The sequence below is a fragment of the Patagioenas fasciata genome, chromosome 34 (assembly GCF_037038585.1).
Source record: "Patagioenas fasciata isolate bPatFas1 chromosome 34, bPatFas1.hap1, whole genome shotgun sequence".
Lineage (NCBI taxonomy): Eukaryota > Metazoa > Chordata > Aves > Columbiformes > Columbidae > Patagioenas > Patagioenas fasciata.
Genome location: NC_092553.1, coordinates 3,656,264 through 3,676,195, shown reverse-complemented (window position 1 = coordinate 3,676,195; position 19,932 = coordinate 3,656,264). Strand labels below are relative to the sequence as shown.

General features: G+C 63.7%; 1 protein-coding gene across 7 annotated transcripts; it reads left to right on the top strand.

The window, feature by feature from the left end:
- The first annotated feature begins 442 nt into the window (after positions 1–442).
- Positions 443–19,903, top strand: DDR1 (discoidin domain receptor tyrosine kinase 1). 7 transcript variants are annotated; one of them, XM_071800951.1, is made up of 18 exons: positions 443–720; positions 1,874–1,970; positions 2,397–2,499; positions 2,947–3,175; positions 4,034–4,181; positions 4,388–4,490; positions 4,840–5,026; positions 5,479–5,722; positions 6,500–6,628; positions 6,798–6,958; positions 7,742–7,925; positions 9,045–9,152; positions 9,396–9,571; positions 10,098–10,225; positions 10,645–10,812; positions 11,433–11,667; positions 12,547–12,696; positions 18,791–19,903. In XM_071800951.1, exons 2-18 carry the CDS (start codon positions 1,880–1,882, stop codon positions 19,082–19,084), a joined length of 2,838 nt encoding a protein of 945 aa, XP_071657052.1. In that variant the 5' UTR covers positions 443–720; positions 1,874–1,879; the 3' UTR covers positions 19,085–19,903. The 7 variants fall into 7 exon arrangements, with proteins under 7 accessions (XP_071657052.1, XP_071657053.1, XP_071657054.1 ...); XM_071800952.1 differs by lacking the exon at positions 443–720 and adding an exon at positions 735–990; XM_071800953.1 differs by lacking the exon at positions 443–720 and adding an exon at positions 735–1,060 and having other exon boundaries at positions 6,801–6,958.
- The last annotated feature ends 29 nt before the right edge of the window (positions 19,904–19,932 follow it).

Sequence of the window (19,932 nt, the reverse complement as noted above, 5' to 3'; positions counted from 1 at the left end):
GATAATTCGGAAATGAGAGCTATTAACAGGGAATTAATTAATGGCTGATGATGGAAGAAAAGCCCCACAAATAACCGGAAAATAACGTCCGGTTACGGCCCCCCTGGACGCCTGGGTCCCTCCCGGACGCCTGGGTCCCCTCTCCCGGATGCCTGGGTCCCCTCCCCCGGACGCCTTGGTCCCCTCCCCCGGACGCCTTGGTCCCCTCTCCCGGACGCCTGGGTCCCTCCCGGACGCCTGGGTCCCCTCCAGCTGTTCTCCCCCAACAGCTGCGGCCCCTCCCCCCGCCCCCAGCTGTTGGGGCCGCAGTTGGCGGGACCACGTGGGGACCCAGGCGTCCGGGAGGGACCCAGGCGTCCGGGGCGGGGGGGAGCCCTCCCCCCATATTTTTAGACCCTGAGACATTCGGTCACGGCCCAAACACGTGGGGGGAGGGGCCCGGACGCCTGGGTCCCTTTGGGGGGGTCCCCAAAAGGGTGTTTCTAGGGGACCCCCAAAAGACAGTCTCAAGCCCCGCCCCGAAGGGGACCCAGGCGTTCGGGCTCCAGAGCCCCCCTGCTGCCCCCACCCCACCCAGGGGGGACCCAGGCGTCCGGGCCCCCCCCCCCAAAATAAGGAGGGGGAGGAGAGAGAGGAGGAGAAAGGGGGTGGGGAGAGAGGACCCAGGCGTCCGGGGGGACCCAGGAGTTCAGGAGGACCCAGGAGTTCGGGAGGACTCAGGTGTGTGGAGGGACCCAGGCGTTCGGGAGGACCCAGGAGTTCGGGGGGACCCAGGCGTTCGGGAGGACCCAGGAGTTCGGGAGGACCCAGGAGTTCGGGGGGACCCAGGAGTTTGGGAGGACCCAGGAGTTCGGGAGGACCCAGGAGTTCGGGGGGACCCAGGGGGGCAGAGGGACCCAGGCGTTCAGGAGGACTCAGGTGTGTGGAGGGACCCAGGCGTTCGGGGGGACCCAGGAGTTCGGGAGGACCCAGGAGTTCAGGAGGACTCAGGTGTGTGGAGGGACCCAGGCGTTCGGGAGGACCCAGGCGTTCGGGAGCTGCAGCGCGGAGGATTCAGCCGGTGGGTGCAAGGGGGGAAATCGGGGGGAATTTGGGAGGATTTGGGGCCGTTTTGGGGACACTTGCGAGGAGATTTGGGGCCATTTCAGGGCATTTGGGGGCACTTGGTGTGTTACCGCATGTTTTGATGCGTTATTGCGTGTTTCGGGAGTTACCGCGTGTCGTTGCGTGTTATCGTGTGTTTTGACGCGTTATCGTTGCGTGTCATCCCATGTTGTTGTGGTTTTATTGCGTGTAGTCGCATGTTATCGCACCTCGTGACGTGTTATCACGTGTTGTGACATGTTGTCACGTGTTATCACGTGTTATCATGTGTTATCCCATGTTGTTCAGGGTTATCACGTGTTATCATGTGTTATCGTGTGTTATCACGTGTTTTTCAGGGTTATCACATGTTATCATGTGTTATCGCGTGTTATCGTGTGTTGTTCAGGGTTATCACGTGTTATTGTGTGTTATCACGTGTTGTTCAGGGTTATCACATGTTATCGCGTGTTATCGCGTGTTATCGCGTGTCCCGGTCACCGTGTCCCACTCTCAGGTGACACCACGGTGGCCCCGGACGCCTGGGTCCCCTCCCGCACGCCTGGGTCCCCTCTGGGTCCCCCCTGGATGCCTGGGAGGGGGTGGGAGCAGCCCTGAGGGACCCAGGCGTCCGGGAGGGACCCAGGCGTCCGGGCCCCTCCCGCAGGCCCAGCAGCTGGGGGGGAGGGGCACATTCCAGCGGTGCATCATGGGAGCAGCTGCTGCTCTGGGGCTCCCAGTGTCCCCCAGTGTCCCCCCAGTGAGCCCCAGTGTCCCCCGCTGTCCCCAGGTGACCATGGGGGTCCTGCCGCTGCCCCTCCCCCTCCTGCTGCTGGCTGCAGGGACCCAGGCGTCCGGGCGGGCGACGGACGGGCACCTGGACCTGGGTGAGACCCCATGACCCCAACAATGTCCCCATGTCCCCCCATGTCCCCATGTCCCTCGTGTCCTCATGTCCCCCCATGTCCCCATGTCCCCAGTGTCCCCAATGATGTCCCCATGTCCCCCTGTGTCCACAACGATGTCCCCATGTCCCCATGTCCCTAACGTCCCCATGTCCCCAGTGTCCCCAACGATGTCCCTAATGTCCCCATGTCCCCAATGATGTCCCCATGTCCCCAGTGTCCCCAACGATGTCCCTAATGTCCCCATGTCCCTAACAATGTCCCCATGTCCCCAATGATGTCCCCAGCGTCCCCAATGTCCCCATGTCCCCAGCGGTGTCCCAGTGTCCCCAATGTCCCCAACAATGTCCCCGTGTCCCCAGTGTCCCCAGTGTCCCCATGTCCCCAACGCTGTCCCCGTGTCCCCAGGCCGCTGCCGCTTCGCCCTGGGCATGGGTGACGGGTCCATCCCCGACAGCCGCATCTCGGCCTCCAGCGCCTGGTCCGACTCCACGGCCGCGCACCACGCACGGTGAGACCAGTACAGACCAGTACAGACCAGTACAGACCAGTACAAACCAGTACAGACCAGTGCCCCCCGCCTCCCCGCCCAGCATCCCCTCCTGGTGTCCCTTGGGTGTCCCCAAGTGTCCCCAGAATGTCCTGATGACCCTTGGGTGTCCCTTGGGTGTCATTGGGTGTCCCCAGCATGTCCTGATGTCCCCATGACATCCCCATGATGTCCCCATGGTGTCCCCATGACATCCCCATGATGTCCCCATGTTGTCCCCATGGTGTACCCATGATGATCCCATGTCCCCAGGCTGGGCCGCACTGACGGTGGCGGCACCTGGTGCCCATTGGGTCCCCATGATGTCCCCGTGACGTCCCCATGACGTCCCCATGATGTCCCCATGGTGTCCCCGTGATGTCCCCGTGATGTCCCCATGGTGTCCCCATGATGTCCCCGTGTCCCCAGGCTGGGCCGCAGTGACGGGGACGGCGCGTGGTGCCCGGCGGGTCCCGTGTTCCCGGCGGGTGACGAGTTCCTGGAGGTCGACCTGGGGCGGCTGCACCTGGTGACGCTGGTGGGGACGCAGGGACGCGACGCGGGGGGACAGGGGCGCGAGTTCGCCGGCGCCTACGGGCTGCGCTACTCCCGCGACCGGCACCGCTGGCTGCACTGGCGCGACCGCTGGGGACAGCAGGTGACACCGGGACAGCGGGGGTGTTGGGGACATTGGGGGCACTGGGGACATTGAGGGCACTGGGGGCGTTGGGGACATTGGGGGCATTGGGGGCGTTGGGGATGTTGGGGACATTGGGGGCGTTGGGGGTGTTGGGGGCAATAGGGGCATTGGGGGCATTGGGGACATTGAGGGCACTGGGGGCGTTGGGGGTGTTGGGGACGTTGGGGGCGATGGGGGTGTTGGGGGCATTGGGGACATTGAGGCCACTGGGGGTGTTGGGGATGTTGGGGATGTTGAGGGCGTTGGGGGCATTGGGGACGTTCGGGGCGTTGGGGACACTGGGGGTGTTGGGGGCATTGGGGACTTTGGGGGCATTGGAGGCATTGGGGGCGTTGGGGACGTTGGGGGTGTTGGGGGCAATGGGGACATTGGGGGTGTTGGGGACGTTGGGGGTGTTGGGGCTATTGGGGGCGTTGGGGACGCTGGGGACATTGGGAACGTTGGGGACATTGGGGGCGTTGGGGACATCGGGGGTGTTGGGGACATTGAGGACATTGGGGGTGTTGGGGATGTTGGGGACATTGGGGGCGTTGGGGACGTTTGGGGCGTTGGGGACATTGGGGACATTGGGGATGTTGAGGGCGTTGGGGATGTTGGAGCACTGAGGTGACTGGGGGTCTTGGGGACATCTTGGGGACATTGGGGACATGTGGGTACTAAGGTGATCGTGGACCTTGGGGACATCTTGGGGCCATTGTGGCACCTGAGGGATTTCGCGGTGACCGGGGGACCCTGGGGCCAACCCATGCCTGCGGTGCGGGCGCCGGTGTCCCCGTGTGACCCGGTGTCCCCGTGTGACCCGCGCGGTGTCCCCAGGTGATCGTGGGGAACGAGGACCCACGGGGGGTGGTGCTGAAGGACCTGTCCCCGCCGCTGGTGGCCCGAGCGCTGCGCGTCTACCCCCGCGCCCCCCGCGCCATGAGCGTCTGCCTGCGCATCGAGCTCTACGGCTGCCCCTGGGACGGTGCGTCACCCGTGTCACCGCCCCCTGTCACCCCGTGTCACCTCCCGCCACCCCCATGGCACCCTGCGCCACCTCCACCCCACCCCGTGACTCACTGGGTGTCGCTTCATCTCCAGCTCCCATGGTGGCCCCGATGGGGGTGGTGTCCCCACCTGTCCCCATGGTGACGTGTCCCCATGTCCCCGTGTCCCCTCCTGTGTCCCCAGCTGGTCTCGTGTCCTACACGGCCCCTCAGGGACAGGTGATGACCTTTGACCCCGCGCCCATTGTCCTCAACGACTCCACCTACGACGGCTTCAGCGTCGGGGGGTGAGTGACGTCCCCAAACTGTCCCCAAGTGTTCCCAAGGGTCCCCAAACCAGCCCCTGATGTCCCCAAGGGTCCCCAAGTGTCTCCAGACTGTCCCCAAGGGTCCCCAAACCAACCTCTGGTGTCCCCAAGGGTCCCCAAGTGTCCCCAAACTGTCCCCAAGGGTCCCCAAACCAGCCCCTGGTGTCCCCAAATTGGGCTCTATGTCCCATGTGGGGGTTCCCAGGTGGGCAGGGTTTGGGGATCCAGGCGTCCGGGTGCCCTTTGACCCCCAACCTCCCCCATGTGGGCATTCCCGGGTGGGCGGGGTTTGGGGACCCAGGCGTCCGGGTGACCTCTGACCCCGCAGGCTGCAGTTCGGGGGGCTGGGCCAGCTGGCGGACGGCGCGCTGGGATTGGACGACTTCCGGCGCAGCCGCGAGCGCCGCCTGTGGGCGGGGTACGACTACGTGGGGTGGAGCCGCCCCCCGGGGCCCCGCCCCCTCCTGCCCATGGAGTTCCAGTTCCTGCAGCTGCGCCGCTTCCAGGCCATGCAGGTGCATCATGGGATAGCGGGGGACATGGAGGATTGTGGGATAGTGGGGGACCCTGAGGCATCATGGGATAGTGGGGGACATGGGGGATTGTGGGATAGTGGGGGACACGGGGGATTGTGGGATAGCGGGGGACCCCAGGGCATCATGGGATAGCAGAGGAGCATGGGAACGAGCTCAATGGTGCCCCAAGGGATCATGGGAGGGAGGTCAACAGGTGCCCCAAAGGGTCATGGGAATGGGGGCAATGGGGGGACCATGAGAATGGGGTCAATGGTGCCCCAGAGAATCATGGGAGGTCGGGTGTGGCCTGTGCCCAAGCGCCGTGTGGGATTGGTCGGCCATGACATGACCCCACCCGAACCTTCATCTCCATGTCTCATTGGCCACCCCGGCTTAGCCCCGCCCCCTCTACCCCGGTGCATGCTGGGCCGCTGATCTGGCCCCGCCCCCAGGTGCACTGCAACAACATGGAGACGCTGGGCGTGGCCGCCTTCCGGGAGGTCGAGTGTCGCTTCCGCAGCAGCGCGGGCGGTGCCTGGGACCCCCCGCTCACCCACCGGCCGGGGGGCGCCGCCCGGGACCCCCGCGCCCGCTCCGTCACCGTCCCCCTGCGCGGGCGCCGCGGCCGCTTCGTGCAGTGCCGCTTCGCCTTCGCCGCGCAGTGGCTGCTCTTCAGTGAGGTCACCTTCCACTCGGGTGCGTCACGGGGTCACGGGGTCACGGGGTGGGTGCTGGGGTCACTGGTTGGGTGGTGGGGTCATTGGTTGGGTGGTGGGGTCATTGGTTGGGTGGTGGGGTCATTGGTTGGGTGGTGGGGTCATTGGTTGGGTCATGGGGTCATTGGTTGGGTCATGGGGTCATCGGTTGGTCATGGGGTCATTGGTTGGTCATGGGGTCATTGGTTGAATGATGGGGTCATTGGTTGGGTGGTGGGGTCATTGGTTGGTCATGGGGTCATTGGTTGAATGGTGGGGTCACTGGTTGGGTGGTGGGGTCATTGGTTGGGTCAGGGGGTCATTGGTTGGGTCAGGGGGTCATTGGTTGGTAATGGGGTCACTGGTTGGGTGGTGGGGTCATTGGTTGGGTGGTGGGGTCATCGGTTGAGTGCTGGGGTCATTGGTTGAATGATGGGGTCATTGGTTGGGTGGTGGGGTCATTGGTTGGGTCAGGGGGTCATTGGTTGGTCATGGGGTCACTGGTTGGGTTCAGGATTGGTTGATTGGGTGGTGGGGTCAGTGGTTGGGTGGTGGGGTCACTGGTTCGTCATAGGGTCATTGGTTGGGTTCAGGATTGGTTGGTTGGGTCATGAGGTCACTGGTTTGGTTCGGGATTGGTTGGTTGGGTCATGAGGTCACTGGTTGGGTTCGGGATTGGTTGGTTGGGTCATGAGGTCACTGGTGGGTGCTGGGCTGGTTGCCCACTGGTTGCCCATGTCAGGCTGCTGGGTGAACTGGGCGACCCCTCTCCCCACAGAGGTGGTGGAGGAGGTGGGCGTGGCCAGCGGGTGGCCCCCGGCCCCGCCCCCTGACCCCTCGGCCGTGGCATTGGCCGTCCCCGAGGTCACCTGGCCTGGGGACACGCCCACCAACAGCACCACCCTGGGTAAGGTGGGGCCTAAGTGGGCGGGGCCTAAGTGGGCGAGGCCTAAGTGGGTGGGGGCTAAGTGGGTGGGGGCTAAATGGGCGAGGCCTAGGTGGGTGGGGGCTAAGTGGGCGGGGCATAAATGGGTGGGGCTTGAGGGGGTGGGGCCACAAGGGCATCTGCCAATCAGCAGCCTCCGTCGCAGCCCCCGGGGTGGGGCAGCCAGTGGCCAAGGCCGAGCACAGCCAGCCGTCCATCCTGATTGGCTGCCTGGTGGCCATCATCCTGCTCCTATTGGCCGTCATCGTCCTCATCCTCTGGAGGCAGCACTGGAGGAGGATCCTGGGGAAGGTGAGTGGGGCCAACTGGGAGGAACTGGGAGGAACTGGGAGGAACTGGGAGGAACTGGGTGGAAGTGGTGGGGTCAACTGGGTTGAACCTGAAGGAGCTGGTTGCACTGGATTACACTGGGTTGAACTGGGAGGAGCTGGTTGAACTGGGTTGCACTGGATTGCACTGGGTTGAACTGGTTGCACTGGGTTGAACTGGGAGGAGGTGGTTGAACTGGGTTGCACTGGGTTGCACTGGGTTGAACTGGTTGCAGTGGGTTGAACTGGGTCGAACTGGTTGAACTGGGAGGAGGTGGTTGAACTGGGTTGAACTGGGAGGAACTGGTTGAACTGGGTTGAACTGGGTTGAACTGGGTCGAACTGGTTGAACTGGGAGGAGGTGGTTGAACTGGGTTGAACTGGGAGGAGCTGATTGCACTGGGTTGAACTGGTGTAACTGGGAGGAGCTGGTTGAACTGAACTGGGTGGAACTGGTCAAACTGGGAGGAGCTGGTTGCTCTGGGTTGAAATGGTTGAACTGGGAGGAGCTGGTGGGTTAAACTGGTTGGACTGGGTTGAGCTGGTTGAGCTGGGTTGCACTGGGTTGAGCTGGTTGAACTGAACTGGTGTAACTGGTGTAAGTGGTTGGTGTAACTGGTGTAAGTGGTGTAAGTGGTTGGTGTAACTGGTGTAAGTGGTGTAAGTGGTTGGTGTAACTGGTGTAAGTGGTGTAAGTGGTTGGTGCAACTGGTGTAACTGGTGTAACTGGTGTAACTGGTGTAACTGGTGTACCTGTGGCCCGCAGCGCCGGCGCTGGCAGGAGGAGCTGCGGGCGCAGCTCTCGGCGCCGGGTGACGCCGTGGTCATCAACAACGCCACGGGGGCGGGGCGGGGCCCCCCCCGCTACGAGCGCGTCCCCCCGGCACCCGGCGACTACCAGGAGCCCGCCCCCCCCCGCCCCACGCGGCCCCCGCCCCCCAGCGCGCCCGGTGAGCGGGGGAGGGGCAGGGGGGAGGGGCGTGGGGGGAGACCTCATGGGTGGTGATTGTGGTTGGATGGTGATGGTTGGATGGTGGTGGTTGGATGATGGTGGTTGGATGGTGATGGTGGTTGGATGGTGATGGTGGTTGGATGATGATGGTGGTTGGATGGTGATGGTTGGATGATGGTGGTTGGATGATGATGGTGGTTGGATGATGGTGGTTGGATGGTGATGGTTGGATGATGGTGGTTGGATGGTGATGGTTGGATGATGGTGGTTGGATGATGATGGTGGTTGGATGATGGTGGTTGGATGGTGATGGTTGGATGATGGTGGTTGGATGGTGATGGTTGGATGATGGTGGTTGGATGATGATGGTGGTTGGATGATGATGGTTGGAGAATGATGATGATGGTTGGAGGATGATGATGATGGTTGGATGATGGTGGTTGGATGGTGATGGTTGGATGGTGATGGTTGGATGATGGTGGTTGGATGGTGATGGTGGTTGGATGATGGTGGTTGGATGGTGATGGTGGTTGGATGATGGTGGTTGGATGATGATGATTGGATGATGATGGTGGCTGGATGATGATGATGGTTGGATGATGGTGGTTGGATGATGATGATGATGCTTGGATGACGATGGTGGTTGGATGACGATGGTGGTTGGATAATGATGGTGGTTGGATGATGATGGTTGGATGATGATCGTTGGATGATGGTGGTTGGATGATGGTGGTTGGATGATGATGATGATGCTTGGATGATGATGATGGTTGGATGATGATGGTTGGATGATGATGGTTGGATGATGGTGGTTGGATGATGGTGGTTGGATGATGATGATGGTTGGATGATGATGATGGTTGGATGAGGATGATGGTTGGATGATGATGGTGGTTGGATGATGATGGTTGGATGATGATGATGATGCTTGGATGATGATGGTGGTTGGATGATGATGGTTGGATGATGATGATGCTTGGATGATGATGATGCTTGGATGATGATGATGGTGTGGCTTATGGCTGATTGGCTGGTTGGCACCACATGGGGCATGGCGGCCACCCCAGTGATTGGACACCTCCAGGCCCCGCCCCTGACCCCGCCCCTTCCGCCACAGCCCCCCTGGCCAACCCGGCCTATCGCCTCCTGCTGGACACCTACGCCCGCCCAATGGGAGGACTCGCTCGGAGCCCGCCCGATGGGGCCAAGCCAATCAACACGGATGGTAAGGGAGCCCTACCCCCTTGGCCACACCCCCTTTCCCAAATCCCCACCCCTTTCTGAACCCCACCCCTTGCCCATAGCCCCTCCCCTTCCCCCTTGTTGCCCCGCCCCTTCCCACATTGCCCCACCTCCTGTTCTAGCCCCACCCCCTTCTTCCCATAGCCCCACCCCTCCTTGCGCCCGCCCCCGTGCTGTAGCCCCACCCCCTTTAGCCACGCCCACACTGACCCACCCTCTCCCCCAGGATTGGTGGAGCCCGAGGTGGGGGCGGGTGCATACGCCGAGGCTGACGTCACTGGAGGCTCCGCCTACGCCCTGGCCGGCCCCGCCCCCGGCCCCGCCCCCAGCCCCGCCCTCCCCGCCTTCCCCCGGCGCCACCTCCGCTTCCGCGAGAAACTGGGGGAGGGGCAGTTCGGAGAGGTAAGCCCCGCCCCCAACCCCACCCCCCCGGTTCTGGCCCCGCCCCCTCGCATAAGCTCCACCCCTGCTGTGACAGCCCCCCTCTTGTCCCACCCATTTAGCTCTGGCACCACCCCCACATTTCCAGCCCCGCCCACTCATGGCAGGCCCCGGCCCATCTCACCCTCCTTCCGGCCCTGCCCCCTCCTGTCAACCCCCCCAAGAGGTGTAGCCAGGAAGCCACGCCCCTCCACTAAGCCCCACCCCCTGAAAAGCCCCACCCCATTAGCTCCGCCTCTCGAGGTGAAGCCACGCCCCCATGTAGAAAGCCACGCCCCTTATCCTTAGTCCCCGCCCCTGAGGACTCAGCCCCGCCCCCAAGGAGCCCGGCCCCGCCCCTAAGGAGTTCGACCCCGCCCCCAGGGAGTTAGGCCCTGCCCCTGCGGGCTCAGCCCTGCCCCCAGGGAGTTCGGCCCTGCCCCCAAGGAGCTCGGCCCCGCCCCCAGGGAGCTCGGCCCCGCCCCCTCCAGCCCCGCCCCTCCCCCAGGTGCTGCTGTGCGAGGTTGAGGACCCGCAGGCCCTGCCCCCCTCGGCACGGCCCCCCGAGCTGCCCCCCGGGCGCCCCCTGCTGGTGGCCGTCAAGGTGCTGCGCCCCGACGCCTCCAAGAACGCCAGGTGGGGGCGGGGCCACGGCGGGGGCGGGGCTAAGGAGAGGGGGCGGGGCCACACTGGGGGGCGAGGTGAAGGGGAGGGGCCACGGCAAAAAAGAGGCGGGGATTCAGAAGGGATGTGGCCTCAGAAGGGGCGTGGCTTCGGAAGGAGGCGTGGCTTCGGAAAGGGTGTGGCTTCAGAAAGGGTTGGGCTTCAGAAGGGGTGTGGTTTCAAAAGGGGTGTGGTTTCAGAAGGGGCGTGGCTTCAGAAAGGGCGTGGCTTTCAGAAAGGGGTGTGGCTTCCAGAAAGGGCGGGACTCTGGGGAGGGCGGGACTTCACCCCAAGGGGGCGTGGCCAAGTGGGCATGTGACCCAGCAGGAGGCGCTAGAGAAAGGGGGCGGGGCCGGGGGGAGGGGGCGGGGCCGGAAGTGACGCGGGGGCAGGCGGGACTTCCTGCAGGAGGCGCGGACGCTGGGGCGGCTGCGGGACCCCCACATCGTGCGGCTGCTGGGCGTGGTCGGGGGGGCGGGGCCGCTCGCCATCGTCACTGAGTACATGGAGCACGGGGACCTGCACCAGTTCCTGGCCGGGGCACAAGGACACGCCCTCAGGTGGGGACACGCCCCTCCAGGCCACGCCCCCTGCTGTCCCCTTCCCCTCCCGAGTCCTTTTTGGGGGTCCTGCCCCTTTAAGATACTTTTAGCCCCTTCCTCTCCCCACCCCAAACCCAACACCCCTTACACTCTGCCCCCTTAAGCCCCACCCTCTTAAATCCCGCCTCCTTAAGCCCCTCCCCGAATTCCCACCCCTCTGAAGCCCCACCCCCTGAAGCTCCACCCCCGAAGCCCCTCCCCCGAAGCCCCTCCCCCGAAGCCCCTGCCCCACCCTGAAGCCCCACCCCCGAGGCTGCACGCCTCTGAAGCTCCGCCCTGAAGCCCCGCCCCTCTGAAGCCCCGCCCCTCTGCAGCCCCGCCCCAAATCCCCACCCTTCTGAAAACCCGCCCCCGAGGCCCCACCTCTCTGAAGCTCCTCCCCTGAACTCCTGCCCCCTCGAGACCCCGCCCCTCTGAAGCCCCTCCCCCTGATGCTCTGCCCCCCTGACGGCACCACCCCATTAAGCCCTGCCCCCGAAGCCCCGCCCCTCCGCCCCCCCGAGGCCCCTCCCCCTGAAGCCTCGCCCCCTTAAGCCCCGCCCCGAGGCCCCGCCCTCTGAAGCCCCGCCCCCCGTCAGCCTGGGCACGCTGCTGCGGCTGGGCGCGCAGATCGCGGCCGGGATGCGGTTCCTGGCGGCGCGGAACTTCGTGCACCGGGACCTGGCCACCAGGAACTGCCTGGTGGGCTCGGGCTTCCGCGTCAAGGTGGCCGACTTCGGCATGAGCCGCCAGCTCTACGCGCGCCACTACTACCGCGTGCGCGGCCGCGCGCTGCTGCCCATCCGCTGGATGGCCTGGGAGTGCATCCTGCTGGTGAGCACCACGGGGCGGGGCTTAACGGGGCGGGGCTGCAGGGGGCGTGGCGTCAGGGGGCGTGGCGTCAGGGGGGCGGGGCTGCAGGGGGCAGCGCTGCTGCCCATCCGCTGGATGGCCTGGGAGTGCATCCTGCTGGTGAGCAATGCGGCAGGGGGCGGGGCTTAAGGGGGCGTGGCTTAAGGGGGGAGACTTAAAGGGGTGGGGCTTTAGAGGGGAGTGGCTTCAGAGGGGCGGGGCTTCGGAGGGGCAGGATTTTGGAGGGGCAGGGCTTCAGGGGGTGGGGCTTTGGGGCGGGGCTTCAGAGGGGTGAGGATTCAGGGGGTGGGGCTTCAGAGGGGCTGGGCTTTGGGGCGGGGCTTCAGAGGGGCGGGGCTTCAGAGGGTCGGGGCTTCAGGGGGTGGGGCTTCAGAGGGGTTGGGCTTTGGGGCGGGGCTTCAGAGGGGCGGGGCTTCAGGGGCGGAGCTTCAGAGGCATGTGGCCTCGGGGGTGGGGCTTCGAGGTGGGGGAGGGGCTTCGGGGGAGGAGCTTCAGTGGGTGGGGTTAAAGGGGGTGGGGATAAAAGGGGTGGGGATTCGGGGGTGGAGCTTCAGGGGGTGGGGGGAATGGAGGAGCTGTGGGGCCTTGGGGGGAAGAGGAAGGGGTGGGGCTAAAGTGAAGAGGCGGGGCTTAAGGGGGTGGGGCTTAAGGGGGTGGGGATAAAGGGGTGGGGATAAAGGGGAAGGGCGTGGCTAAAGTGAGGGGCGGAGCTAGAGGGACAGAGCTAAATGGAATGGGCGGTGCTAAAGGGAATGGGAGGAGCTAAAGGATGGGGGCGTGGCATCCGGGAGGGGGCGTGGCTTCCGGGAGGGGGCGTGTCTTACGGGGCGGCCGGCGCAGGGCACGTTCACGCCGGCCAGCGACGCGTGGGCGTTCGGGGTGACGCTGTGGGAGGTGCTGACGCGGTGCCGGGAGCAGCCGTACGGGGCGCTGAGCGACGAGCAGGTGATCGGCAACGCGCGGCGCCACTGCCAGGGGCTGGGCACGCAGGTACGCGCCGGGGGCACTGGGAGCACTGGGAGGGACTGGGAGCACTGGGACGGGGTTATGGGGGCACTGGGGGGGACTGGGAGGGACTGGGACGGGGTTATGGGGGCACTGGGGGGAACTGGGAGGGACTGGGACGGGGTTATGGGGGCACTGGGGGGACTGGGAGCAGGTGATCGGCAACGCGCGGCGCCACTGCCAGGGGCTGGGCACCCAGGTACGCGCCGGGGGCACTGGGAGCACTGGGAGGGACTGGGAGCACTGGGACGGGGTTATGGGGGCACTGGGGGCTCTGGGACTGGATTATGGGGGCACTGGGAGGGGCTGGGAGGGACTGGGAGCACTGGGAGCACTGGGACTGGGTTATGGGAGCACTGGGAGCACTGGAGGGACTGAGACTGGGTTATGGGGGCACTGGGAGGGACTGGGAACACTGGGAGCACTGGGATGGACTGGGGACACTGGGACTGGGGGCTCTGGGAGGGACTGGGAGCACTGGGAGAACTGGGAGCACTGGGAGGGACTGGGAAGGGCTAGGAAGGAACTGGGGGGCACTGGGAGCCCTGGGAGCTGCTCCCGACTGCCCCAGCTCCTCCCAGTCCTCCCAGTTCCCCCGTGCCCCCGGGTGCCCCCGCGTGACCCCGTGTCCCCGGGTGACCCCAGGAGTACCTGCCCCGCCCCCCCGGCTGCCCCCCCGCCCTGCACCAGCTGATGTTGAGCTGCTGGGCCCGCGAGGCGCCCGCCCGGCCCGGCTTCGGGGACCTGCACCGGGCCCTGTGCCAGCACATGGGCTGAGCCTTCATCACCATCGTCATCATCATCATCATCATCGTCATCATCATCATCATCATCGTCATCATCGTCATCATCATCGTCATCATCATAGTCATCATATCCATTGACCCGGCTTCGGGGACCTGCACCGGGCCCTGTGCCAGCACATGGGCTGAGCCTTCATCACCATCGTCATCACCATCGTCATCATCATCGTCATCATCATCATCATCATCGTCATCATCGTCATCATCATCGTCATCATCATAGTCATCATATCCATTGACCCGGCTTCGGGGACCTGCACCGGGCCCTGTGCCAGCACATGGGCTGAGCCTTCATCACCATCGTCATCACCATCGTCATCATCATCGTCATCATCATCATCATCATCGTCATCATCGTCATCATCATCGTCATCATCATAGTCATCATATCCATTGACCCGGCTTCGGGGACCTGCACCGGGCCCTGTGCCAGCACATGGGCTGAGCCTTCATCACCATCGTCATCACCATCGTCATCATCATCGTCATCATCATCATCATCATCGTCATCATCGTCATCATCATCGTCATCATCATAGTCATCATATCCATTGACCCGGCTTCGGGGACCTGCACCGGGCCCTGTGCCAGCACATGGGCTGAGCCTTCATCACCATCGTCATCACCATCGTCATCATCATCGTCATCATCATCATCATCACCATCATCATCATCGTCATCATCGTCATCATCATCGTCATCATCATAGTCATCATCTCCATTGACCCGGCTTCGGGGACCTGCACCGGGCCCTGTGCCAGCACGTGGGCTGAGCCTTCATCACCATCGTCATCATCATTGTCATCATCATCGTCATCATCATCATCGTCATCATCATCGTCATCTCCATTGACCCGGCTTCGGGGACCTGCACCGGGCCCTGTGCCAGCACATGGGCTGAGCCTTCATCACCATCGTCATCATCATCGTCATCATCATCATCACCATCGTCATCATCATCGTCATCATCATCGTCATCATCATCGTCATCTCCATTGACCCGGCTTCGGGGACCTGCACCGGGCCCTGTGCCAGCACATGGGCTGAGCCTTCATCACCATCGTCATCATCGTCATCTCCATTGACCCGGCTTCGGGGACCTGCACCGGGCCCTGTGCCAGCACATGGGCTGAGCCTTCATCACCATCGTCATCATCATCGTCATCACCATCGTCATCATCATCGTCATCATCATCGTCATCTCCATTGACCCGGCTTCGGGGACCTGCACCGGGCCCTGTGTGAGCACATGGGCTGAGCCTTCGTCATCATCATCGTCATCATCATCATCATCTCCATTGACCCGGCTTCGGGGACCTGCACTGGGCCCTGTGTCAGCACATGGGATGAGCCTTCATCGCCGTCATCGTCATCATCATCATCGTCATCATCATCATCATCATCGTCATCATCATCATCATCATCGTTGTCATCATCGTCGTCATCATCTCCATCGGCCCGGCTTCGGGGACCTGCACCGCGTCCTGTGTGAGCACCTGGGCTGAGCCTTCATCAGCATCGTCATCGTCGTCATCATCATCGTCATCATTTCCATCGACCCAACTTCGGTGACCTGCACCAGACGCTGTGTGAGCACCTGGGCTGAGCCTTCGTCAACATCATCAGCATCATCATCGTCATCATTGTCATCATCATCATCACCTCCATTGACCCAACTTTGGGCACCCGCTCTGGACCCTGTGCCAGCACATGGGCTGAGCCTTCGGTGTCATCATCGTCATCGTCATCGTCATCGTCATCATCATCGTCATCGTCATCGTCATCGTCATCGTCATCATCATCGTCATCGTCATCATCATCATCATCGTCATCGTCATCGTCATCGTCCTCATCCTCACCTCCATGCGCCCCCCTTCGGCCTCTCCCTCGTCCTCATCACCCGACACTGGGAACGCCCAACGCTACCGACATGGGACCCCTGGATCTAGGGGTGCCCTTGGGACCCCCAGACCCTGGGACCTCCCCCAGCCTATGGGACCCCCCAGACCCCTGGGAGGGACCTCCCCCAGCCTATGGGACCCCCAGACCTATGGGTGTTCCCCCAGACCCCTGGGACCTCCACCCAGCCTATGGGACCCCCAGACCTATGGGTGCTCCCCCAGACCCTGGGACCTCCCCCCAGCCTATGGGACCCCCCAGACCTATGGGTGCTCCCCCAGACCCTGGGACCTCCCCCCAGCCTATGGGACCCCCCAGACCCCTGGGAGGGACCTCCCCCAGCCTATGGGACCCCCAGACCTATGGGTGCTCCCCCAGACCCCTGGGACCTCCACCCAGCCTATGGGACCCCCCAGACCTATGGGTGCTCCCCCAGACCCTGGGACCTCCCCCCAGCCTATGGGACCCCCAGACCTATGGGTGCCCCTGGGACCCCCCAGACCTATGGGTGCTCCTCTGACCCTTGGAACCCCCCCAGACCTATGGGTGCTCCCTAAAATCACTGGGTGCCTCCCAATCTATGGGATCCCCCAGACCTATGGGTGCCCCTGGGACCCCCCCCAGACCTATGGGTGCTCCCCTAGACCCCTGGGACCTCCCCCCAGCCTATGGGACCCCCAGACCTATGGGTGCCCCTGGGACTCCCCCCACACCTATGGGTGCTCCCCAAGGTCACTGGGTGCCCCCCAACCTATGGGACCCCCCCAGACCTATGGGTGCTCCCCAAGGTCACTGGGTGCCCCCCAATCTATGGGACCCCCCCAGACCTATGGGTGCTCCCCAAGATCACTGGGTGCCCCCCACCCCTGGGCCCCCCCAGATCTATGGGTGACCCCTGGGTGCCCCATCTCCCCACCCCATTCCTCATTAGCGGGGGTTGTTAATTGTTAATTAACCTCGGGGGGGGGGCTGTAAATATTTGGGGCTGAACTGGAGTTTTTTGGCTTTTTTACATTGAGATCTCGGATTTTTGGGTCCTTTGTGTCTTTCTGGTCAGTGCGAGGGCACCCGGACGCCTGGGTCCCTCCCGGACGCCTGGGTCCCCTCCCGGACGCCTGGGTCCCCTCCCGGACGCCTGGGTCCCCTCCCGGACGCCTGGGTCCGTCCCGGACGCCTGGGTCCTCTCTACTCCTCCCCCCGCCTTGGGGATGACGTCAGCACCCCCGTGACTCACCCCTGAGGAACCCAGGCGTCCGGGTGGCCCAACCCCCGCCCCCCCCCCATAGAGGACCCAGGCGTCCGGTTGCGCAAGGCGGGAAAACCCGGTTACGTGATGTGCGTGGGGAAGGGGGGGGGATCTATAGGGGAAGGGGGAGCTGTGGGGGGGTATACGGGCCATGGGGGATCTATAGGGGGTGTACAGGGGATCTAAAGGGGCTATAGGGGAAGCAGGGCTATGGGCGGAGCTGTAGGGTATGTATAGGGGACTATAGGGGATCTATAGGGGAAGGGGAGCTATGGGGATCTATAGGGGGCTGTAGGGGGCTATGGGGTGTGTGGGGCAGGAGGTGAACGCCTAGCAAACCTCTTATGCCTATAGGGCCCCTATAGGCCCCCATGGATCCCCTATAGTGCCCAAAACACCCCTCCAGCCCCCTATAGACCCCCAGAGATCCCTATAGAGCACTATAGACCCCTCTGTTTCCTCCGGGCAACCTATAGCCCCTCTGTCCATCCCCTATAGCCCCCTGTCCATCCCCTATAGCCCCCCTGTCCATCCCCTGTAGCCCCCTATACATCCCCTATAGCCCCCTATACATCCCCCGGTCACCCCCATCCAGTCTGTTATAGACCATTAGAGACCCCTATAGCTCCTATAGCCCCGTATAGACCTTTATGGGCCCCTCTAGCGCTCCAAATACCCCCCCGTGTCCCCCTATAGCCCCCTATACAGTCCCTATACCCCCAACGCCCCCCAGCGCACCCCGGCCGTGTGGGCGCGCCCTCCCCGCGACGCCACGCCCCTCCTCGTCCACCAACCAATGAGATTCATTCAGGGGTGTGGCCTCCACCGGAAGTGGGCGTGCCCAGCGCCTCTATATAAACCCCCGCCCGGCGCCGCGCCGCCATTTTTTGGCCACCATGACAGTGACGATCGCGGCGGCGGCGACGGCGGCGACAACGGGGACGTGTCCGGGGTGGGGACCCCCGAACCGGGCCCCCCGCGGCTGGGGAGCCCCCGAGCGGAGCCCCCGCGGCTGGGGACCCCCCGAGCGGGCCCTCGGGCCCGGCCTGGGCCTCACCCCGGCCCCTCCACGCTACTTCACGTTCGATCCGCCCGTGGGGCCCAGCGGCCCCTCCCGGCCCCGGCGCCGCCACCGCCGCGTCCTGTACCCGCCGCTGGTGAGTGCCGGGTCCCTGGGGCGCTCCTGGGTCCCCCCGCACGCCTGGGTCCCTGAGGCACTCCTGGGTTCCCCCCCGCACGCCTGGGTCCCCTTCCCGCACTCCTGGGTCCCCTTCCCGCACTCCTGGGTCCCCTTCCCGCACTCCTGGGTCCCTGGGGCGCTCCTGGGTCCCTGGGGCGCTCCTGGGTTCCCCCCCGGACGCCTGGGTCCCTGGGGCGCTCCTGGGTTCCCCCCCGGACGCCTGGGTCCCTGGGGCACTCCTGGGTTCCCCCCCGCACGCCTGGGTCCCTGGGGCACTCCTGGGTCCCCCCCCCCGCACTCCTGGGTTCCTGGGGCACCCCCCCGTTTCCCGGAGCTGTTTGTGTGGGGGAGGGTGACTCACTTCCCCTCCCCCCGCCTGACTCAGCCCCACCTGCAGCGCGGAATTTCCCGCGAGGGCAGAATTGCCCCCCAGGGTGGATTATTTACCCCCCCCCCATTCCCAGGGTGGTCCCTTCCTTCCCCCCCCCCCCCATTCCCAGGGTGGTCCCTTCCTTCCCCCCCCCCCATTCCCAGGGTGGTCCCTTCCTCCCACCCCCCCCTTTCCCCCATGTGGTTCATTCCCACACACCCCCCCCCTTTCCCCAGGGTGGTTCATTCCCCTGGGGGGTGTTTTTCCCCAAACCCCCAGTTTTCACCCTGGTTTTCCCCCAGGGTGGTTCATATTCCCCCCCCCCAGGGTGGTTCATATTCCCCCCCCCAGGGTGGTTCATATTCCCCCCCAGGGTGGTTCATTCCCCCCAAACCCCCAGTTCTCACCCCGTTTCTCCCCCAGGATGGTTCATTCCCCCCGGGGGGTGTTTTTCCCCAAACCCCCGGTTCTCACCCCGGTTCTCACCCCGTTTCCCCCCCAGGATGGTTCATTCCCCCTGGGGGGTGTTTTTCCCCAAACCCCCGGTTCTCACCCCGGTTCTCACCCCGTTTCCCCCCCAGGTGCGCCGGGCGCCCCCCCCAGAGGAGCCGAGCGTGGCGAAGCGGCTGCTGGTGCTGCTGCTGCTGGTGGTGAGTGCGCAGGTGTACAGCGCGCCCGGGGAGGGGACGGACGCGGGGACACCGGGGACGGACCTGGGGACACCGGGGACAGACCTGGGGACGCCCGAGACAGCCGCAGTGACACCGGGGACACCAGACGCACCTGTGGTGGCACCAGAAATGTCCATGGGGACACCTGAGACACCTGCGGTGACACCGGGAGCACCCGCAGTGGCACTGGAGACACGACGGTGACACCCGAGACACCCTGGGGACACCTGAGTCACCATTGGGGACACCAGCAGCACCCACAGTGACACCCGAGACACCCTGGGGACGCCTGTGGTGGCACCGGACAGCCCCCTGGGGACACCTGAGTCACCGATGGGGACACGTGAGACACCCATGGGGACACTGGAAACGTCTGTGGGGGCACCTGTGGTGGCATCAGACGCCCCCCTGGGGACACCAGAGACCCCCTTGGGGACACCTGTGGTGCCACCGGACACCCACGGTGACACCTGAGTCACCAGTGGGGACACCAGAGGCCCCTTGGGGACACCAGAGATGCCCTGGGGACACCAGTGGGGACACCGGAGACCCCCTGGGGCCGCCCCCCTCGCCTGCTGTGACATTTTGGGGCCAATTCCCGCGATTTTGGGGACGCCGCTACCTCATTGGTTCCTTCGTTAGTTGTTGTGCTTCTGCGTTATTGATTGGATCCATTGGTTGGTTATGGGATCCATTGATTGGTTATTTATGGGATCCATTGATTGGTTATTTATGGGATCCATTGATTGGTTATTTATGGGGCCCATTGATTGGTTATTTATGGGACCCATTGGTTATTTATGGGATCCATTGGTTATTGGATCCATTGATTATTTATTGGATCCATTATTTATTTGATTCATTATTTATTGAATCCATTATTTATTGGATTTATTTATTGAAACCCTTATTTATTTATTGTCATTATTGATGATTTATTGTCATTATTTATTGATTATTGCGCTGATTTGATGGATTTTGCTGGGATTTCCGGCCTATTCAATAATTTATATTTGTATTTAACTCCGGTTTTGTGCCTTTTCACCCCAATT

Coding starts and splice junctions, on each gene's coding strand:
- DDR1 (XM_071800951.1), top strand. CDS start 1,880: ATGGGGGTCCTGCCGCTGCCCCTCCCCCTCCTGCTGCTGGCTGCAGGG. Junction 1,971..2,396: donor GGACGGGCACCTGGACCTGG/GTGAGACCCCAT, acceptor CCGTGTCCCCAG/GCCGCTGCCGCTTCGCCCTG. Junction 6,959..7,741: donor GGAGGAGGATCCTGGGGAAG/GTGAGTGGGGCC, acceptor TGTGGCCCGCAG/CGCCGGCGCTGGCAGGAGGA.